At 43.9% G+C, this 22,036-nt stretch overlaps 1 protein-coding gene across 1 annotated transcript in view; it reads right to left on the bottom strand.

The window, feature by feature from the left end:
* smyd3 (SET and MYND domain containing 3) overlaps positions 1–22,036 on the bottom strand; it is a 224,055-nt gene that overhangs the window by 33,276 nt on the left and 168,743 nt on the right. The window contains exons 6-8 of the mRNA XM_066697874.1: positions 20,621–20,688; positions 5,245–5,347; positions 3,521–3,631 (exon numbers count right to left, since the gene is read on the bottom strand). Of these exons, the coding sequence (XP_066553971.1) occupies positions 3,521–3,631; positions 5,245–5,347; positions 20,621–20,688 (282 nt within the window). The remainder of the gene's footprint in view (positions 1–3,520; positions 3,632–5,244; positions 5,348–20,620; positions 20,689–22,036) is intronic.

Below are 22,036 nucleotides of genomic sequence, written 5' to 3'. Positions count from 1 at the left end.
TTCTGGACAAATCTGTGCTCTCTTTGTTTCTGCTAAGTGACAGCTGTGATTGCTTGAAAGTATTATGTGTTGACCATTTGTGTACTTTCTGTCAGTGCAGGGAAAACAGCAAGGAAAGTGCTGGGTATGCATTTTTATAAGCCTGAAGCCATACGGTACAGTATACATGTCAGAATGATTGAAAAGCGTACTTGGCCACGACAGGAGTACTTTTCAGACAACATTTAGGCCCAGAAATGCTATTTCCTGTTTTAAAATATTCATATAAATGAACGATCTGGTATGTAGATCAAACCAACGTGCTCTGCAAAAAAAACAGATAAAGAAATCCCACACTCTGACGTGCGGTTACCTCAGAATAACGCCAGCAAATCTGAACAAACTTCATAATCATCGCTTTATTCCTCGGCTTTCACTCGGCGCTCTGAGGTCTTTGAATGCCACTAATACCTGTAAGAGCTGCAGTAGTGATTATGGCTGTGTCAATACTGCCTGACTGCAAACAACCACAAGACTAAATAAGTATCCATTCATTCCAGCTGGCAAAAACAGACGGCATTTAATCACTGTAAAAAAAAAAAGAAAAAAAAAAGAGGTGAGCTCCACATCACCCTCCCAGGCAGAGCTTTTAAATGCATTACTTGATCCTAAAAGAAAAAAGGATGCACCACCAACCCCAACCAGTCAACGTCTACTCGATTATAAAGAGGTACATCTGCACAGAGTCAGACAGGGTAAACAATATCTACATTCATGTGGTACTGCCGTATTGAAAGCCAGGATACAGACCACAGAATTACAAAAGTGGATGGCGGCTTGAATCAGGGATGCTTCTCAGAAGGCATTTTCATGTTAGATATTGTCAGCTTACCTGTGGGCACCTCAACAATTATTTGCTAATATTATTATTTTTATTCTAGACACAAAGAAAGCATACACTACTATCTACTTATAGCAATTACTCCCCATTACCACTGCGCACTCAGGGTAGGTCTTTAATGGCCAGAACACTAGAGATCGACAAAGGTTTATTTATTTTCTGAGGAGGAAAAAAGGCAACTATTTCCATGTAGTATTTCAATGGCATCCTGTCCTGATTATTTCCCTGAGTAAGAGCAGGCAGAAGAATTGGATGATAAATGTGTCATTGTGGCTGGTCCCTGTGTTCAACTCATTAAGCGAAACGTATACCAAGTGACAAGTCTGTAGCACATATTGAAAGTAATGAAGAAATCTGCCCCCAAGAAATAAAACAGCACTTTTTTTGGATAACCCTGCAGGATTTATTGCATCCGAAAGACAAATATCTAGTAAATGTTCGAATACTTACATGTGAGCTCCTAATTCATTTTACATCCAAGACATCTTATTGCAGTGCAGGTTTTTACAAAAGAATAATCTATCGGCCACTTAATTTGTGCTGTAACCGCCTTACCACACAGATACCACATCTTCATGCTTTTGTTCTGCACTTGCTGCATTTCCTCACTCTGCTAGAAGACATTCGATAACCTTTCTGTCAGGTAGACACATGCAAGCCACCACAGAAATCCATTAATGTCATTATCACTACCAGAGAATATGTTTCTCCTTTTGTCGAGTCAATATAATTATGCTAAAAGCAAACTAAATGCAAAGGCTCCGTCGCTACACCTGGTCGAGACGTCTCTCTCCGTGTCGCTGAAGCAACACACAGATTGCACGCGTTGATTCCACGGCAAAGCTAATGCAGCACACAGACACAGTCACCTTAGGACTGTGGACTGTGTGTGTGTGTGTGTGTGTGTGTGTGTGTTTTATTTTTGTTTAGTTTTAATTTCCGCACCTATTGTTTAAAATGCCCAACCTATAACCATACCTATATAGCAATCTGTGATGCCAGATACAGAAAGTCATTTACTGACTCCTGAGACACAGGATTTTTTTTTTTTTTCAAATCCCCCACAGGAGTTATTTCTGCTTGACGTACCTGTAGTCGAACAATTTCAGTTTTTATTTAAACTATTCTGAAACTGTGAGACATGGCACGTAATCCTTTTTATTTCGCTAAAAACACACCTATTATAGTGCACAGAAGAAAGAACTGGTGCGTGAAGCAGACATGTTTGAAAACGCACTTTGCACACGTCTGAATACAATACAATGAGTACAAGAGAAAGATCTCAAATTCCATTATCTTGTCAAAACGGGACGGCGTTTTTCCACATACGCTCTTAAAAACATGAATGCAACACGCAGACATAATGAACAGCTTGAGAACCTTTTTTAAAACATTTTCTTCGACAGGCCCACACCTTATGCGTCACTGTTAATTTGTGCCGAGAATTGTGGATGTTGAGTCATTTTACCGCTTAGGCACCGTGTAGCACTTGTGAACTCATCATATCACATGGAATAAGGAGTATATAAAGTAATTCAATATCAAATTTGAACTAATGGAAAAAACGATGTATAATATAAAAAATGTGGCATCAAAGCATGGCATGAGCTTTTCACACATCACAGAAGTGTCTCCAAACATTCTTCTGGTAATGACTGCTCATCAGCCACCTCTTCTACACTACAAGACTAGACACCTACTAGGGCTTAATTGTCACTGTTCTATTCCAAAATTCAATCTCAGGATCTCTCAGGACCTCACCAGCAGCGTTGCGCCCATCATGCAACTGCTTTCGGAGGAACAAAGCACCGTGCTCCAGACGTCATGAGGACACTTCCAGGGTAAAGTGAGAAGCTGGAATGAACAGCCTCTCTCAGCCCATGTCATGTATGCTCCTTCGAGCACAGTCAGGGGTCCAGCACAGCGCCATCAGGTTTGAGCTCCTGCCACTGGTGGCTGACAGTGTGCGTTTGTAAGTTGAGGTCAATTACTCAGAGCAGCATCAGCACACGGTCATGAGAGGAATATCCCAGTGCTAGCTTGGTCTGCGACACGGTGCCTCTCACTGTAACTGACAGCTGTTATTGACTGCTAGAGGAGTATAGCTAATTCTGCGGTGCTACAGAATTACACTGCGCATTGGACTTCCTTGAGCTGACAGTGGCCCATCCCTGTTGTAGATGTAGGCAATGAACAATATACCGAAGGAACATCGATGCTGGTGATCCCCTGCAGAGACCGAAAGGAAATTAAACCCCCCATTTCCCCCTTGTAAACCAGAACACACAATAAATCAAAAGCATTAAACTATGGTGAGATTGACATGGTTTCCCATGCCTTTATGACTTCTCCATCGATAGTTACCTCACAGGGAATTGCTGTCTACAGCCTGGTCTGCATCTCTTAGAGCAGGGGGATACCAAGGGGTGTGGACACTCTAGTGCCCCTTTCATGTCTGAGGGGGACACAGTTACAAGACAGATACAAGGGGAGCTGGTCTGCTATTGGACGAACACAGAGAAGACTGGTAGCCTGACCCTTCAACAAAGAGAAGCATGGAAGACAGATGCACACTGCATTGCACCACAACACAACACACCACAGCACATCAAAGAGAGGAGATTGTGTCCACTTGCTCACCTTGTCCCCGGTCTCACAGCGTCGACAGTCACACGTGAAGCAGTACTGACTCCGCAGCTGCGTCCTCCGGTCCTGGGCTGGACTCAGCACATCAATATAACTGACAGTGAGCTGAGGGAGGGAGAAAGATACAGTGAGCAGCAGGCAGGGGAGGTGGGTGTTCAGGCATCTTCTGGGGTTTCTGAGGGCACTGCGTGTGTTTTCGTAACTTTGACTACAATCCATCAGTCTATGCAACAGACACCCAATTCAAGATGGCATCTACAAGTATTTGCTAAACCTTTTGGAAGTGCGGTGTCGATTCACTACAACGAAGAATAGCAGATAAGATCAATTAAATTATAAAAATAAAAACAAAAGGATTTACATTTCTACTGTCATCCTTCTTGAATAAAGTTATCGCTGTTTACTATCTTCATGATTGATCAGTGAGACCGGATGTTTCCCAGTTGGATTACCGCTGTTACTAGTTTAGTGACTCATTAAAAGGATGTCAATTCTGAATCCCCATGGAGAGAGTCTTTGAATATCCAATTTCAGTAACGAACAATATTTAACAAAGAAGTTGGCAGTTAAATGTCTGCCTTAAAGAAAAAAAAGTAGAATCTTTTAATCCAGTCGAACTGTATATCAAGGGTGCATGAGGCAAATTACACAGGTAACCCCACACTGGAAGATTTATTATCAATGCACTGTTTCTACACTAAAGCTAAGCCTGCATTTGATTTGGGTAAAACTCGGACACAAGGATTTCAATACAGCTCACAAAGACTGTCAACTACTTATGAAGTCTTCGCTGCCTCTCTCTAATGGAATGTAAATGCCATCATATCGAGAGTGCAGTTTTCTGACAACGTGATAATTAAGAGGGGTGATAGACCCTGCTGGAAATGGAGGCGACTTAACCTTCTCTCTTTCTGGGGGTGGATTTTCAGGAGTGCAATATTCAGATTCTTGTTCAAACACATGAGCTGGCACCAAGAGACCACCCTGTCGGATTTTTCCTGGGGAAGCATCTTCACTGTGATGATGGCTCACAAGGAGATGGTGAACTTCATTTGAAATATTTGGAGGAAAGCTGACAGTATGAAAGCTCTCAGTCACAGAGAAGGCTTTATTAAATACAAACTTGGCCCCTCTGTGCCACAATAGGTCGATTATAGGCTGCAATCGGCATATATTTCTGGAATAATGTGTAGTTGGGACTGATCGCAAGGGGCTCTGATATACCACGTGTGAGGGATTTTCTTATGAGTAAAAGCATCCTCCTCTCCTCTCAATACACTTTACACACTGTGGACAGTATTTGTTATATTTGGAGGTTGTCCAAAACAGGTATTAAGCAAAGCCAGATGGTACAGCAATGATACCTTTGGGAAGGGGGGGGGGCAGTCATTAAGTAAGACAGAGTTCTGGATTCAGTAACAAATGTGTTGCAAACACAAATATACAATTCCTGTGAAAACAGATTCAATGCACGGCACACAACACCACAGCAGACACAGACACTTGACAGAGAAACTCACACAGAAGGCCAATATTTAGTTCTGGCAACACAAGACATTTTTTGGGGGGTGGCGGGGGGCTAATTTCGAAACGGCAAAAATTGGACTCATGGATTCTTGCCCCTTTGACAGCAGAAGGGAATTTCATAGGAGAAACAGAGGCGCTTTCTCTAAATGACTCCAGTCCGATTAGGGTTTTGGCAGGAAACAGGCCATTACCTCCTCCCCCGGCTGGATGTCTCTGACGGCACGGAGCAGCAGACGCCTTCCCTGGAACACAATCACGCAGTTTGGGTCGCAGTCATGGTTCAGCAGTGACATGCTGTGAAGAATGAAGGATGAGCCATATTAGAGTTTCCCCGGAGGATTTGTATTAATGGCACAGAGAGACACACACTTCGCTTCCCTTTTCTGACACACTGTAGGTAGGTTCCTTATCAAAGTCCTCTACCTACGCCATTCGAAAGGCTTCCGAGGTGCCTAATCTCGGCGTTGGCAGCAAAAGCACCTCCTTGGGCTAAGGGTCGTGCAGGAAGACTAACACAAAAAGACAGCCCTGAACACGACTCCTTATGTTCATGAATAAGTAAGCACTCAACTTCCATTTTTTTTTTTTTACATTTTTACAAGTCATTCACATTCTCTAACCAAAGTGGAACATTAACTGCTTTTTATGTACACAACCGCACCGTGCTTTGTCTGAAGGAGAATGAAGGACCTATTCTTACTTCAGCACAAGAACAAGTGTGTATCAGTGGAGGAATGTGTGCTTGTCAGGTGGTCTCTGTACACTCTCTACAACATGGCATTTCACTCACCTGCATCTAGTAGCACCAGAGTGGATGAAAATGATTGCCCTGTCAAGATATATTGAGAGTGTGAGACCAATGGTTTGGACAAGCTTGTTCTGCCATCGCATTTAGAGAGGCTGGGCTGAAACCAGCCACGTCTTCATTAAGCCTTTGGATTACAGAGAGCACGTTCCTGTAGGGCTCGATACAGCAGCAGGTTTCAGTTTCATCCTTGATTACGTTCACAGTCTTTGAAATGTATTGCATATGTATGTTGAAATCTAGAGAGAGAGATACTGCTAAAATAAGACAAAGAGCTGTGGTAATTTCAGAGCGAAAGAGGCTGACAGAGAACATAGCTTCATTGGCATGCATGTATGTATGTATGTATGTATGCATCTGAGAACACTTCAAAATATATATTATTAAATGGAATGGAATAAAGAATGCCGATTGATGAACGGGAAAGTGCTTTGTTCATAAAGCTCAACATAGTTCTCAAATAAAAGGATTAAGGATCTTCAGTTGTGGCCCCAAGAAATCAATGTTGGGGCCCAGGTGTTTCTAAGGTGCATTACACTGGATACAAACACAACAACACGGTTTCCTCTGGCTTTGACCTCTCACTGCCTCACTCTCTCTCTCTCTCACTCCTTGTGAGCACCTTGCTGACTGTCCACGGGAGCTCAGGGGCCTCCACCGGTAAACATATCTGCTAAAATGCAGACTGCCCCCCAACTGATTAGTTCATATTCAGATGCTCTATAGCTGTGTAAACTTCCTTGGAGGACAGATTGAACCTCAGCCTCCTGGGCTATCAAATTAGTGTTTCCCAGCCAGTGTGCTGTGGCATATTGGTGTGCCTTCAGGTCCACATGATTAATTCTTGGAATTAATGTATTTATGAATAAATAAATACATACATATTAATAATTCCTGACAGAATAAATATTGGATTACTGTACAATCTTCAAAATTCAGTAGATGTACTTTATATTAATACAGCGATAAGTAACCTTTTGAGTTTTTCTTGTTATTTCTTTTTTTTTTTTTACATACAAATCTTCATTGAATAGAGATATGGCAATTAAATAACCATTATACACCTAACATAATACACAGATCCATTCAAACTGACTAGTGTTGACTGCAGAGTCTTTAAACAATGCTCAATTATAATACATCAGTAGACTACATATCCTATGTTTGGACGAAACAGGCTAAACCGCAAGAGTAAACAAAGCCAAAATGTCAAGCCAGACCAATAGAAAACTACACTTGATTTAGTGAACTCAGTAGAAAAGCAATCCTTACCTTAATGAAGCTCAGGTTTACTGGGGACTCTAACCTTAACCCAAACCAGACCAGACTCTAGCCTAATCACATTACTTTATTTAATGGAAACATGTTGCTAAATTACTCAATATCACTCTCTCCAAACAAGCTAAAGTTTTCTAAATATAAATGTCTTCCTTTCATACCAATATGACAACAGCCCTTATACTGTACTATAGATTGTAGTATATCAGTAGGTTATCTGCCCTCAATTAAAACACCAATTCCAAATGTTATAATTTTCTGGTAGGAGAAGAGACACAAGAAAATCAACAACCAAATACATAAATCCTTCCAGAATTACAGAACTCTGTACAAGTTTCTAACTGAAAGTAGTTTTTGAACTATGTTGATGGTGCGGGCAGGCGAAATGGGTCGGTATGCCACAGAAAAGAGGTGTGACTGAGGCTGGAAAATATTTTTAAACCTGGTGTGCACTGCAGATATTTTTGACTAATAATCAAAGACTCCATTGTAACACAAAACCAAGTTAAATTCAAAGGCACTTTTATAGTGACGTGAGGAGTCATACTGGTGTACAACAGTGCTGACAAACATTATCTGGGGAATTTATCAATTATATTGTGCTATATCATTGAGCAAATTTAACAAACCAATCAGGAAAATGCTCAACCTTGCTACAATATCCTGTCTTTTTTCTGTTTTATCAGTTCCTGTCTCCACACACCCCTTCATCGACATTAAATACAACGTTACAGTGGCAGTCATTTCACTGTATGAAAGCAGTATGCATAAATAAGAAAAGAATCACAATTATATAGCTGTGTAGGACATTAACTGCTGGGATGTGTGTTTTACTGTGGTTAATCTGATGCCATAGTGCGCGCACAAACACATGCACACACACAAAAGCATGCACACCATTAGAAAGATCAGAATTAAATGAAGAACTCGGTGCTGATGAGGGAGACAAAGTGGTCTTATATTGAGCTTCATGAATCAAGGACTTGGCAGTTTCTCAAAGGAAAATCACATCTGGCCCAGTGGTTGGATGACCTATGTTCAATATTATCACCCCCTGCATGTCACAACAGGGTGTCAATCAAGTTGAGCCCAGTCTCAGTGAAGGAATTTATTGAAGTGTTAATTTCCACTTTCTAGCCTTTGCCTCTATGTATACCGTTTCCATTTATTCATTTTTTATTTACAATCACAAGAGCATTTTGTTGATCTCGTTTGATAATAACTAAAATGCCCCCCCCCCTTCTACCTCCCCTCAATTCCTCTCAATTCTCCTTAGCCTCGTAAAACAGCCTCAGCCAAAAACATACTAATGAAATTTGTCATGGAAACGGTTATTGCTCAGTGTCACCCCCTCGGTTCATCTTTCAAGTCTTAATGTAGAAAAAGAAAAACAGACAAAACAGCAGCTTGACAGAGGCTGACAGAATCTTAAGGGTCTTAGTTTAATCCCGCTTCAGACAACAAACATCCACACTCTGCGGTCCTCTGCGTTTCGAGGCGTCATTTGAAATGGTGTTGTCGCTGATGTCGGTTGCGCTATTGTCTCATAAAGATCAGAAGACTTCCAGGCACAGCTGAGGTGTGTACAGTCTGAGCAGGAGCCATTGCAAGTATAAACAATTCACAGGGATATCCAAAAATACATAAAAATATAATGTAAACCTATTATTTGCATTCTTTTCTTTGTAGCATAATTATATTCAGTAATGCAACAGGAAAACATCATGTAGTCTTATTTTGATGCTTCAGAAGTAATTCACAGAGATTTATAGGGGAGAACAAATCCATCTTTTTATGGTCTAGATGATACTTGGTATTACACATATACTGCACCTCACAATGCGTCTAATAACAGCCCACCATGTGCAAACACAACAACAGTCTAACTCTCACAGAAAACAATAACAGTACTGATTTGTTCAAGCTAAGCATCTATATCACTCGTTTTTAAAAGAAGAAAGTTGGAACGGTTTAACAGGAATCTTTCAGAGCAACACAATGTGGTCAACAAATGGCCAACATGTTCGCAACATGTGGGGACAGGAGAAATTAATTTTCTACAGCCTCTAATATGGACATGAAGTCCATATTATTCAGTCCTGAGCATTGGTGAACTGTTGGAGGGGGGAAAAAAAAGAACAAAACAGAGGAAGTAAAACCAGATTATCCATGAATCCTGTCAAACTCATTCTGATCAAGATTGATCAACGCATTTCACATGGGTAGTCGTTATTTCTGAAAATGCTGCTTGTCTGTATGTAGTTCCTACACAATAGCTTTTAATTGTATTTTTTAAAAGACCAAAGGATTACATACTTTTCAAAGACAGCCATCCCCTGAGAGTGACCTCCTTCCTCCAATAACAATTGTGCTGAAGAATTGCTGGGATTGTTCAGTTCATCTGATTATCACCCACAACATTTATTATCATCAAGATTTTTTGGAGCAGGGCCTGGGCGGGGGTGCAGCCAGTACTATGCGATGAAACTGTGATACTGTTTAACCACTGCCTTTCCCTGGATGGCAAATTATACATCATAAGTCTATGGGCCACATTTGTTCTGAAGCAGAGGGCATGGGTTTAAAAATATTCCTGGAATTAAATTACACGCTATGCAGAGCAGAAAGAATCTAAGGTCAATAAAAAGTTCTTCCCTTTAATGCAAAAATAATTGGATGCCAAGGTCAAGGATTTTCAGAATGTCAGAAAGTGAAGGGAAGGCAGCTAAGCCTGTCCAGAAAATAAAAATAATTTCACAACTGTTGCATTAGTCCCGTAGCCCTTGACGTTAAGGAACAAACCCTTTGTTGCGTAATTGTTCATCTGCCCTACTCTGGATCATGTTAAGTATGCGACAATAACGTCACACTCCAGCGGATTGAAATCATACTATGCCAAATGCTGTTGTATTTTAAATGCTTCAGGTTTAGTATTATTTGACAGGATATGACTTGATTTCACATAGCATAATACATATACCAGATACCAGTATTAAACATCTAGTCATATTGTTGTTGTTGTCTATGGTTGTTTCTTGTTAAAAATGCATTTCATGAGAGTGATACACAAATGAGGTCAAAGGTTGGTTTGTGTGTGTGGTGCAGGTTCGAGGCCGACTGAGCCACAGGTAGGGCACTGTTTTGATAAAGCGGGGGAAGATAATGATATAAAAGACTGGAATCTGAAAAGATAATGTGGTGAGAGCTGGTTTACACTGTCTACATATTATCTTCCACAGCCTTCAGTCTGAGACACACTTCATGCAAAATATAAAACAGCCATAACATTTTATTTTAGAAAATAAAATATTTCAGGTATGCCGACACAACCTGAAAGAGCAGTTTAGATGTTTATTACAATTCGTTTCAACTCCTCAAAATAAGAAGACATTATCTACTTTTTTTTTTGTTTATGCTTTCTTTACGTGCTGTTTGGAGACACTGGCTACAATCTCCTCTGCTGTGTCTCCAAATATTTGAATACCTTTACAAGATATAAATGAATAAATAGCATTTACCAGCATGGATCTGTAATAATGTGTTCCTTGTTAACTATCTTTGGGAAAAGGTTATCCCGTGTTGGCCTTGACAGGGTGTGAAACTAGGCCACTGCTACTGACCACATGGTCTCTTCTGTTGTTGACACAATTTGCAGGAGCCGTGAAAATCTTACAGAAATCAGATAGAACAAAAAATTATAAATAAAGAAGTAAAAAACAAGTCTGCGCATGTGTGCATTTAGAGAGGAAAAGTTAAAAGCAAAACAAAAACAATCACCCAATAAAAGGAGGGAAGATCAGAATGCAGTACTGACTTGCTGAGAAAAATCCCCCGTCTTTAACAGTATGCTGCAAAATTGTCAGTGGCACCACTCGTTGCTAAGCAACCCAAAATATCAATAGGAGCATCATTCTCTGAGCAGGCCTATGTTTTATTAACATTTCTACATCACTGCAGGGACCCAGAGCTCAGCCGACGCAGTGGAGAGCATCCCTGACACTGAAGTCCACATCTGTCCATCTTCCTTCTGCATCATAATCACAGGCCATCACCCCCTCCCTGCACACCAGCATCTTTATTGGTGGCTGAATTTCACATTCACCTATTAATTTGCTAGAAATACACATTTATATTATGTTAATGTTAAAAGCAAAGCCAAAAGTTAGTTATTTTATTTGTATGTTTTTACTGTGGAGAGAACTTTATGAGCGCAGCGTTATTGAGATACAGACAGACAGCGGGATATCATTAGTAAGTAACTAAGTCTTAGCACTTAAAAGGTTTCTCCACTCAAAGCTGTGGCTTTTATTTTTAGATGCTGTAGAAAGTAACACGGGTCTGTGAGTGGGTTTAATTGAGCTCAGCTGAGTAACTACTGGAATGTTATTTCACCACAAATTACTGATTTTAGCACCGTCTCCTGCAGAACACCGTGGCGCACAAACAAGGAGCCGCTGACAACTAAAATCTCCTGGATTCACCTAATCTAAACCCCAAGGATTACTGCACAAATGCAGTGGGATTTGTTAGGGGAAAACACTGCAGCTTTGAACTGAGACTATCCGAGGACATGTACACACGTCTGCTTAATTAGTCAACTCAGAAATGAGAAGATTGTACTAAACATCAAATGGGGATTGTCAGGGAAAATGACAAGAGAATATCATATTCTGTATTTTAGACCCCCCCCCCCCCCACCGTCTCTCTCTACACAAATATCGCAGCCAGCCTCTATGAATAAGAGCTAAACAGAACATATTTGATGGGTAGTTTTTACAGCTTTTCATTCAACATCAGAATTTGCTGCAACCATCTTTAAAGAAATAAAAAGGTTTACAAGTTTAAATATCCGGCTCCAGCAGATGACGACTTAGGTGTGGAAAATAAAACCTATTATTAATATTATTAGTAGTAGTAGAATTACTATTATGAGATATACACACACACAAATCTGAAATTAATTCAATGTTAACTTTTTTGTTCTGGTTTAATCCCCCTTCTAGAGACCATACAGACCAGATGAAATATAAATCAATTGTGCAGTTAGTACAGAGGAAATCCCCCTCATTTGCAAAGCAGCGGGTCTAAGCAGGCAATAATTAGATGGAAATAAAGCTCAGATGCCTCTAATTGCTCACATCCAAAAGTGGTGTTTTTCTGGGGGGTGTGTGTTGCTGTTGTTGTGTGTGTGAGGAACTTGGCAACAAAGGTGCCATTAAACGATAGGTTATTATCATAACCCCGGTTCCCTGAAAAAGAAAGACACCCATTAGCAAAAGGGAAGAGCCTTCTGACCTGCCAATCAGTGAAAACATGTACCAAAGCTGCCCAACAGGGGCCCTGCTGTCAGGAGGAAGACCCGCCCCCGGCGTGTGTGAAAAGTCTCCTCCAGACTACAGCTCCCTGCCATTTCTTCATCAGGAAGTTTGTCTGACCAAGTGACCCCTGAAGGGTAATGGCTATCTTTCTTTTTCAGGGAACCGGGGTTATGATAATAACCTATCATTCCCTTTCAAATTGAAAGACAGGTGGATTGGAGTTTGGGATTGGGAATGGAGTTTTTTGAACACGCAACTGCAGCTGTGGATCATGTGAAAGCATATGATATGATATACTTAGATTTTCAGAAAGCTTTTGATAAGGTTCCACACCAAAGACTGATCCTCAAATTGGAAGCTGTAGGCATTCAGGGTAATGTAAGTAGATGGATTATGAACTGGCTGATGTATAGGAAGCAGAGGGTGTCGATTAGAGGAGTCGCTTCTAACTGGAGTGAGGTTGTTAGTGGAGTTCCACAGGGATCAGTATTGGGGCCTTTGCTTTTTCTAATCTATATTAATGATCTGGACTCTGGGATAGTTAGCAAACTTGTCAAATTTGCAGATGATACTAAAATAGGTGGCTCAGCAGATACACTCTCAGCAGCACAGGCTATTCAAAGGGACTTAGATAATATTCAGTTGTGGGCCGACACCTGGCAGATGAAATTCAATGTGGACAAGTGCAAGGTAATACATGCAGGTAACAAAAATGTCCACTATAATTACACTATGGGAGGTACAGATCTAGATGAAGTAACGCATGAGAAAGACCTAGGAGTCTATGTGGACTCCTCACTTTCTCCATCCAAACAATGTGGGGAAGCAATAAAAAAGGCAAACAGAATATTAGGGTATATTGTCAAAAGTGTAGAATTGAGAACAAGGGCAGTGATGTTCAGACTGTACAATGCACTAGTTAGAGCTCATCTGGATACTGTGTACAGTTCTGGGCTCCACACTTCAAGAAAGATATCGCTGCTCTAGAGGCAGTTCAGAGGAGAGCAACCAGACTTATTCCAGGTCTGAAGGGAAAGTCCTACTGAGAGACTGAGGACCTGAACCTTTTCACCCTGTAACAGAGGAGACTACGTGGGGACTTGATCCAAGTCTTCAAAATCATGAAAGGCATCGACCACATCAAACCAGAGGAGCTTTTCCAGATCAGCAGGGACACACGCACCCGGGGACACAAATGGAAATTGGGCTTCAAGGCATTCAAAACGGAAAACAGAAGACACTTCTTCACACAGAGAGTCGACACAATCTGAAACAAACTCCACAGCGATGTGATTGAAGCTGAAAATTTGGGAACATTTAAAGTCAGACTGGATAGGATCCTTGGATCACTTAGTTATTAATGGACACCAAACAAGCATGATGGGTCCAATGGCCTCCTCTCGTCTGTATACTTTCTTATGTTCTTATGTTCTTATTACCTAATGAGAAGACTATACTAGATCAGTCACGATTTCTGACACCTGATTTAAGCCCCAATCCCATCATGGAAAGCATAGCAGAGCCTCACAGCGCCTGAGGGTGAGCCACCTGCAGTACCTGGGAGCCCAAGCTTGGGCGCAGCCAGTCTGCCACGTTTAGGGGGTAGAACCTCATGAAGGTCTGTTGACCGGACCAGGTTACAGCATGTTATCAAGTGTGGTGCTGTGAAAGAGAGCCCACGACATGGCCTGTCCCCTTGTTGAGTGTGCTGAAATGTGTCCAGGCATGGGAACATTACCAGTTTCGTGTGTCCGCCACCCAGTGCACCAGTTTTGTTTTGAAACCGCCCTACCTCCGGTGGTGGAACTGTAGCAGACAAACAGCTGGTTGGATTTGCGGCTCTGCGCAGTCCTCCGCATATAGCACCTCAAAGCCTGGACAGGGTAGAGTGTGTGTCGTCTGCGGTCCTTATCTGAAGTATGTGGAGGGGGATGGAAGGACTCCAGGACAATAGGTTAGTTTATATGGAACGCCAACAAAACCTTAGGTAGGAAGGCCGGGTTCGTCCTCAGAGTGACTCTGTCATTGCTTCCTGAGAAGATCAGACAGGCTTTATCTACAGACAAGGCGTGAATTTCACTAATTCTCCTTGCCAATGTTATCGCTACAAGGAAGGCTACCTTGAGCGAGAGGAAGCGGAGCTCTGTTGTGGAAATGGGCTCAAGGGGAGCACCACTTAGTCCTCTCAGCACTAATTCCAAGTCCCAGGCTGGAATTGTGTCCTTTACTGGTGGTCTCAAACATCTCAGTGGGTCATTGCCCATGTGGCAAAGAGGTCGACCCGAGCTCGCCCCATCCTTTCCCAGATTTGTTCCACTACCTGAGGATTCAGTCTCTACTCAGTGCAGGCCCCTCTGGTGGTTGATGTAGGCCACCACTGACATGTTGTCTGTCTGAACCAGGACATGCCTGTCTGTCAGAACATGGTGAAAGTGGTGCAGCGCCAGCCACACTGCTTGCAGCTCCTGTACGTTGATGTGAGTGGATGACCAGAGACCGCTCTACATTCCTCTGACTCCCATCCCATTCCAGACAGTACCCCATCCTGTTCCAGAGGAGTCTGTGGTGATGACTTCCTGCCTGTGCGGGCATCCGCGGGGGAAGCTGAGGCGCAGATTGTTTTGATCTCTCCACCAGGACAGTGCCCGTGGAGGTCATTGTCAATGGGTGGTGTTTGTCTCTTGCTGGGTGTAGCCTGTGGGCATTTACCCAGCATTGTAATAGACACATGTGCATGAGTCCCAGGGGGAGAATATTCGAGGTGGCTGCCATCAGCCCCAACAGTTTTTGAAACTTGACCAGTTGGAGAGTCGATGCCTTTCTGAATGATGCGAAGCACTTCTCCAATGACTTGATTCTGTCTTTGGATAGGTAGGCAAGCATGTCCTGAGAGTCTAGCCTCATTCCCAAGAAGCCCACCATCTGTGTAGGTTAGAGCGAGCATTTCTCTGTGTGAACTGTGAGACCCAGAAAAGTCACGTGACGTATGGCCTGGAGTCTGCACACACCAGACAGTCATCCAGGTAATTCAGCATCCTTATCCACTTTGTCCTGAGGGGGGCCAAGGCTGCTTCCATGCACTTTGAGAATGTGCAGGGAGCCACTGAGAGGCCAAACGGCAGCACACTGAACTCGTACGCCTGGCCTTGGAAAGCAAAGCGCAGGTATTTTCTGTGCACTGGGAGGATGGGGACGTGCAAGTATTCATCCCTGGGGTCTATTGACATGAACCAGTCGCCCAGCCAGACAGACTGGAGGATACGCTGTGCAGTCAACAAGTTTCTGCGGAAGTTTCTTTTCTTCATAAACATGTTGAGGCCCCTCAGGCTGAGAATGGGCCTGAAGCATCTGTCCTTCTTTGGCACAAGGAAGCACCCAAAGTAGAAGCTTGAGAGTCTCTGGGGCCACAAGTCGTATCGCGAGTTTTCCTGTGACAGAGCTTTCGCCCTTCCGGGGCATCCGACAGTAGTCTGAAGTGGGGCGGGGCCAGAGTGGAATTGGAGGGGGTATCCATGGGTTTTTGTCATTGGTCTAGTCCGGTCGGTCTGTTGGGGGGTGGTGGGGGTGGCGAAGACGGCCGTGTCCCTTCAGGGACACTCCTGCGGCTTCGCAGGGGGCTGCCAGGGGTCTCCCCGGCCCTTAGGTCTCCAGCCGGAGAGCCTATTCTTACCCCTTGCCTGCATCTGGTTTCAGGCTACGGCCACTGGTCTGTTGTGGCCTTGGAGGAGGCTTTGCTGGTCTTGGCCACTGTCTGTTGGTAGCTCCACTGGCGTTGTTGTGGCTGCGTCCTAGCCTGCTGAAGATCAGCATACTTCGAAGCTGTCTCCTTAGGCTTAGCCAACCACTCAATCAAGAGGTCCACCATTTCACCAAACGTCTGGACGGGGGTGATAGGAGCATTGAGAAGCACTGCCTTCTCTGTGTCCTGGAGCTTGGCCTGCGTGAGCTAGAGATGGCGTCGGGCTGCTACCATGGCTGAAAGGGATCTCCCCATGGTTTTCCCTCCCTCGCGCAGCAAATCCGTCATATTAGCAGACACAAACTCCAGCTCCTCCGCATCTCCCGCAGAGTGACGCTCTGCTTTTTTGAGCATGGCGTCCATGGTCCTGCACTACTTGTTAGGATAAAGGGGTTCTTTGCCTATCAACGTGTTAGCCTGCTCCAGTCTGGCCACTGAGTCTCCTATTGGTGGGAAGGATCTCAGGCCCTTCTGGTCCACCCCCGCCATTGTGCATATCGCGTCTACCTGCCTGCAAGTCACAGGAGCAGATGCTGGCCGATTCCAGGTGGTCTTGACAATGTCCACATAATCCTCAAAGAGGGGCAAGGCTTCCGAGGGTCTAGAGGCTTTTTCCCTCATAACCCTATTTCTTGGAACCTCATCCTGAGGGGACCAGGGAATCTCCACTGCCTCTGCTGCACGCCTTGAACTCTGCGCTCGGGCCCGTGAATTGCTCAGAAATTGAAATTGCGTCCTCGGTCTCCCCAATGTTAGATGGGGGATCCGAGATGTCAGAGCGAGAAGCCAAGTGGGAAAGCATCTCCTCAGGTGGCGGCGGCAGTTGGGGAGGTAGCGGGGCCTCCTCTCCTGACGGCAGCCACGCACACATTGTACAGCATTTGCTGCTGACTGGCCAAGGTCTCCGTCACTTCCCCAAATCGGCGGAGCATCGTGCTCTTAAACTGCTCCTCTTCCTCTCTCCAGGAAGGAGGTGCCCCTTGCCTTTAAGACGAGGGGACCAGCGTGGTGAATCACACTGTGGAGTAGTGCCTCGAGATGAGCAGGATCGGGACTGTCTATCCCTCAGGGATTTCCTTCTGGGGGAGCGTGGTCCCCTCTCTGGAGAATGCCTACGAGGAGGCAGAGAGGGGGAAGCAGACTGCACCCTCACCGCCCTGGATGAAGAAGATTACCGTCTGATTGGCGTCGCGGAGACACTTGCAGGGGGGGCCTGCGTGGGGCTGAACCTGTAGAAGAGCGGCTTCCACTGCAACGATTCATTGAGGCCCTTGAAGACGGCGGGGAGTTAATGGCCCTCTTGTGGCTCGCAGCCTTTGTCGCCTGTCAGTGCTTCAAGGGCGTGTTCAGCGCCCAGGCATCGGACTCAGAGGTTGTGCCCATTGTCAGAGGACAGCTTGCTCTGGCACCCGGAGCACTGATGAAAGACCCCTTTAGGTTTCATCCTGGACAGCAAGAGGTCTGTCCTGATGTTTTCCTCATCCAGACCTTCAATATATTCCGGATATATTCCTGGGGTAGGAGGACTTCGCTGAACCCCTCACAGGAAATATGTTGTCGAATCGAACGCTGAGGTTTGTCGACGGGTCTTCCTGGGACCTCGAAATCGATAGAAGTTGTTGATGTCGAGGGTCGAGATGTCAACAGGATCGTCGGGAGGTCGATGAAAGATCGAAATGTCGACGTCGATGTCGAAAGGTTGACGGAGTAGGACGAGGTCGACAGCTGTGGTCGAGAGGTCAACAGTGGTGGTCGAGGTCAACGTTTTTGGTTGAGAGTTTCGACAGCCTGGTCGAGATGTCAATGGTATGGTCAAGAGGTCGATAGCTGGTCGAGAGGTTGACAGATGTTGATGTCGAGGGAGGTCGGTCATGTTGCTCTTGATGTGCCGAATGGTTTAGATTCCCACCAGCAGAGATTGAGTCACCATGGGGATTTTCCTGACCAGGAGAAGCAGGTGAGGCGGTCATCTGGCCGAAAACGCAGGAGACTGCTCCAACCGGAGTAGCATCGCTTTCTCACTCCATCTCCTTCACTTGAATCTGTAGGAAAAAATGCTACAGGAAGTACTGATCACACAGCAGATCTCAATGGAGGGACCAAAGTCAGCTCCAAGTGAATCTCCCGCTGTAGACTTACCTCCAAAAAGAAGCAAAGCTCCAATAGTAGCGAAAAAACTCAGAAGAGCGCAAGTGGATAGTTATCCAAATAATACAACCCAGGAGAGCAAGACAGAACACTTCTCGAACTTTTAGTACAGACGCAAGCGAATGAGACTAAAAGCAGTGTCACTGGCAAGATGAAATGGTAGGCAGCTGCAGTCAGGAGGAGACTTGTCACAGACGCCAGGGACGGGTCTTCCTCCTGCCAGCAGGGCCACTATTTGGTACATGTTTTCACTGATTGGCAGGTCAGAAGGCTCTTCCCATTCAGTAATGGCTGTCTTTCAATTTGAAAGGGAACTATACTTATATAATATATCAATCACATCTTTCCAGTCGAGGGCAAACTTAAGGTTGCACTGGCTTGCCCCAGTTTAAACAGGGAACGTGTCAACCTGTGACGTGTAAACCTCTGCACAGAAACCCTGCTTAATGAACACATCAATGATAAATAAGTAAAATTTAGTGAACAACATTCATTACACTAAGTGAATCGGAGAACAAAACGGTTTCAGATGAAGGGTGCAGATACAGTGAGGGAAAAAAGTATTTGATCCCCTGCTGATTTTGTACGTTTGCCCACTGACAAAGAAATGATCAGTCTATAATTTTAATGGTAGGTGTATTTTAACAGTGAGAGACAGAATAACAACAAAAAAATCCAGAAAAACGCATTTCAAAAAAGTTAAAAATTGATTTGCATGTTAATGAGGGTATTTGACCCCTTCAACTTAGTACTTGGTGGCAAAACCCTTGTTGGCAATCACAGAGGTCAGACGTTTCTTGTAGTTGGCCACCAGGTTTGCACACATCTCAGGAGGGATTTTGTCCCACTCCTCTTTGCAGATCCTCTCCAAGTCATTAAGGTTTCGAGGCTGACGTTTGGCAACTCGAACCTTCAGCTCCCTCCACAGATTTTCTATGGGATTAAGGTCCGGAGACTGGCTAGGCCACTCCAGGACCTTAATGTGCTTCTTCTTGAGCCACTCCTTTGTTGCCTTGGCTGTGTGTTTTGGGTCATTGTCATGCTGGAATACCCATCCACGACCCATTTTCAATGCCCTGGCTGAGGGAAGGAGGTTCTCACCCAAGATTTGACGGTACATGGCCCCGTCCATCGTCCCTTTGATGCGGTGCAGTTGTCCTGTCCCCTTAGCAGAAAAACACCCCCAAAGCATAATGTTTCCACCTCCATGTTTGACGGTGGGGATGGTGTTCTTGGGGTCATTCCTCCTCCTCCAAACACGGCGAGTTGAGTTGATGCCAAAGAGCTCGATTTTGGTCTCATCTGACCACAACACTTTCACCCAGTTCTCCTCTGAATCATTCAGATGTTCATTGGCAAACTTCAGACGGGCCTGTACATGTGCTTTCTTGAGCAGGGGGACCTTGCGGGCGCTGCAGGATTTCAGTCCTTCACGGCGTAGTGTGTTACCAATTGTTTTCTTGGTGACTATGGTCCCAGCTGCCTTTATCATTAACAAAATCCTCCTGTGTAGTTCTGGGCTGATTCCTCACCGTTCTCATGATCATTGAAACTCCACGAGGTGAGATCTTGCATGGAGCCCCAGACCGAGGGAGACTGACAGTTATTTTGTGTTTCTTCCATTTGCGAATAATCCCACCAACTGCTGTCACCTTCTCACCAAGCTGCTTGGCGATGGTCTTGTAGCCCATTCCAGCCTTGTGTAGGTCTACAATCTTGTCCCTGACATCCTTGGACAGCTCCTTGGTCTTGGCCATGGTGGAGAGTTTGGAATCTGATTGATTGATTGCTTCTGTGGACAGGTGTCTTTTATACAGGTAACGAGCTGAGATTAGGAGCACTCCCTTTAAGAGAGTGCTCCTAATCTCAGCTCGTTACCTGTATAAAAGACACCTGGGAGCCAGAAATCTTGCTGATTGATAGGGGATCAAATACTTATTTCACTCATTAACATGCAAATCAATTTATAACTTTTTTGAAATGCGTTTTTCTGGATTTTGTTGTTGTTATTCTGTCTCTCACTGTTAAAATACACCTACCCTTACAATTATAGACTGATCATTTCTTTGTCAGTGGGCAAACGTACAAAATCAGCAGGGGATCAAATACTTTTTTCCCTCACTGTATGTTCGATTGGTTTTCAACGCAACAGGTGTTGAAGGTGTTTTAGGGAAGACCGGAGAATCACACTATGTTTTGGGAGTGTTTATTTTAATTTGACAGGTGTAAACTTTTATAAACTAAACTTTATTTATGTATTTTTAGTACTTGTCGCTCACCTGGGATACAGCCCGACCCCAACCTCCTGCAGCTCTCCGTCACTGATGGTGAAACAGTTGCAGGTCACCTGTATGAGGAGAAGGAAAAGGGGGTGTCAGGTACAGTCAGAAAATCCACCATCCGCCATGTTTAAGAGCAATTCCACATGTGCTGTACGGAACACATTCAAATTACTACAATTACAAACACTCTCCAAAACAAATATGGAGAAGACGGGGGTGGAATTCCTAGCAGTTTTACAACACATAGTTATACAGGGATAGGACTGACACGTTTGGTCAAATTGATAATGGATTTCCCCCACAGGCAGACGAATAATGAGATTTTTCCAAATGCTTCTTTATGGTTCAGATCTAGTTGGCTCTTTGAGACGAAATCTAATTCCCCACTGTGTTCGAGAGACTGACTCCAATAAGTTATTTTGGAGTGTGAGGATGTGCAGTGCATTGCTAATAAAGCATCGCCTTCAGAAACACAAGGTTAAAGAACCAGCCTGCTCCGCGTGTGGTGTGGAAACAAACGGTACAGACTGGGAACAGATTTCATACGTGTAAATCCGAGTAGGTGAATATACTCTTGGATTGTTTGCTCCGTGCTGTAGACATTGAGAAATGATTGCCTTTTTAAGTCGTGCAGTATGCAGTCGTGCAGTATGCAGTCAATGATAATACATTTCAATGTAATGCATAAGCAAACAGATCTATATGTTATAACTGGTGGAGTATTCAAGGAAAGTGTAGTTCTTTTTTATTTATTGGGTTGGATAGGCACTGTGCATGCTGTGGTTCCTTAACACACAAACACACACACACACTGTCCCTATTTAGGAGCCCTGACGAATTCTGGGAACAGTTGTAGACCCCTCCTGTCTGCAGGACCCTCAGGCTTTGTTGCCCCCTGTACTTCTCTCAATGACAGAGAGTCCTTCATTCACCAGTGGACTGACAATGCTTGGAGAAGACACCAGATGTATTGTAGTCGTTTTTTCCTTTTTTAATTTGACACTCAACAATTTAATGATAAAAACCATTGGGGGATTTAGCTTTTCCTTTTTCACTCTTTTTTCTTTCGTTCCAGGCTCAGCACAACACTAGTCTGCTGAACAGCTTGAAGGATCCGAGCTCCATCAAAGACAATAGAAGGCCCTTTGATATGTAATGACACATGAAATGTGGCTCTCACTTTTATTCAGAAACTTCTCTTTTCCCCCACCACTCAGGAAGGCAGTCGATTTCCTGAGATGAAAACTCAACGTAAAAGAGGAAAGAGAATATTTTGGACACCCACTTATAACAGACGCACATACATATAACAGCCGGTTTTCTATTTTCCACTGAAGATTCTTACCTACTCCTTTTGCTGCTGTAGGAGTTGGAGATTATTATTCATTGATTGGTTGTCTGTAAAAGAATGTC

The sequence above is a fragment of the Amia ocellicauda genome, chromosome 1 (genome assembly GCF_036373705.1).
Source record: "Amia ocellicauda isolate fAmiCal2 chromosome 1, fAmiCal2.hap1, whole genome shotgun sequence".
Classification (NCBI taxonomy): domain Eukaryota; kingdom Metazoa; phylum Chordata; class Actinopteri; order Amiiformes; family Amiidae; genus Amia; species Amia ocellicauda.
The sequence above is the reverse complement of the archived record's forward strand: the minus strand, read 5'-3'. Positions and strand labels throughout refer to the sequence as shown.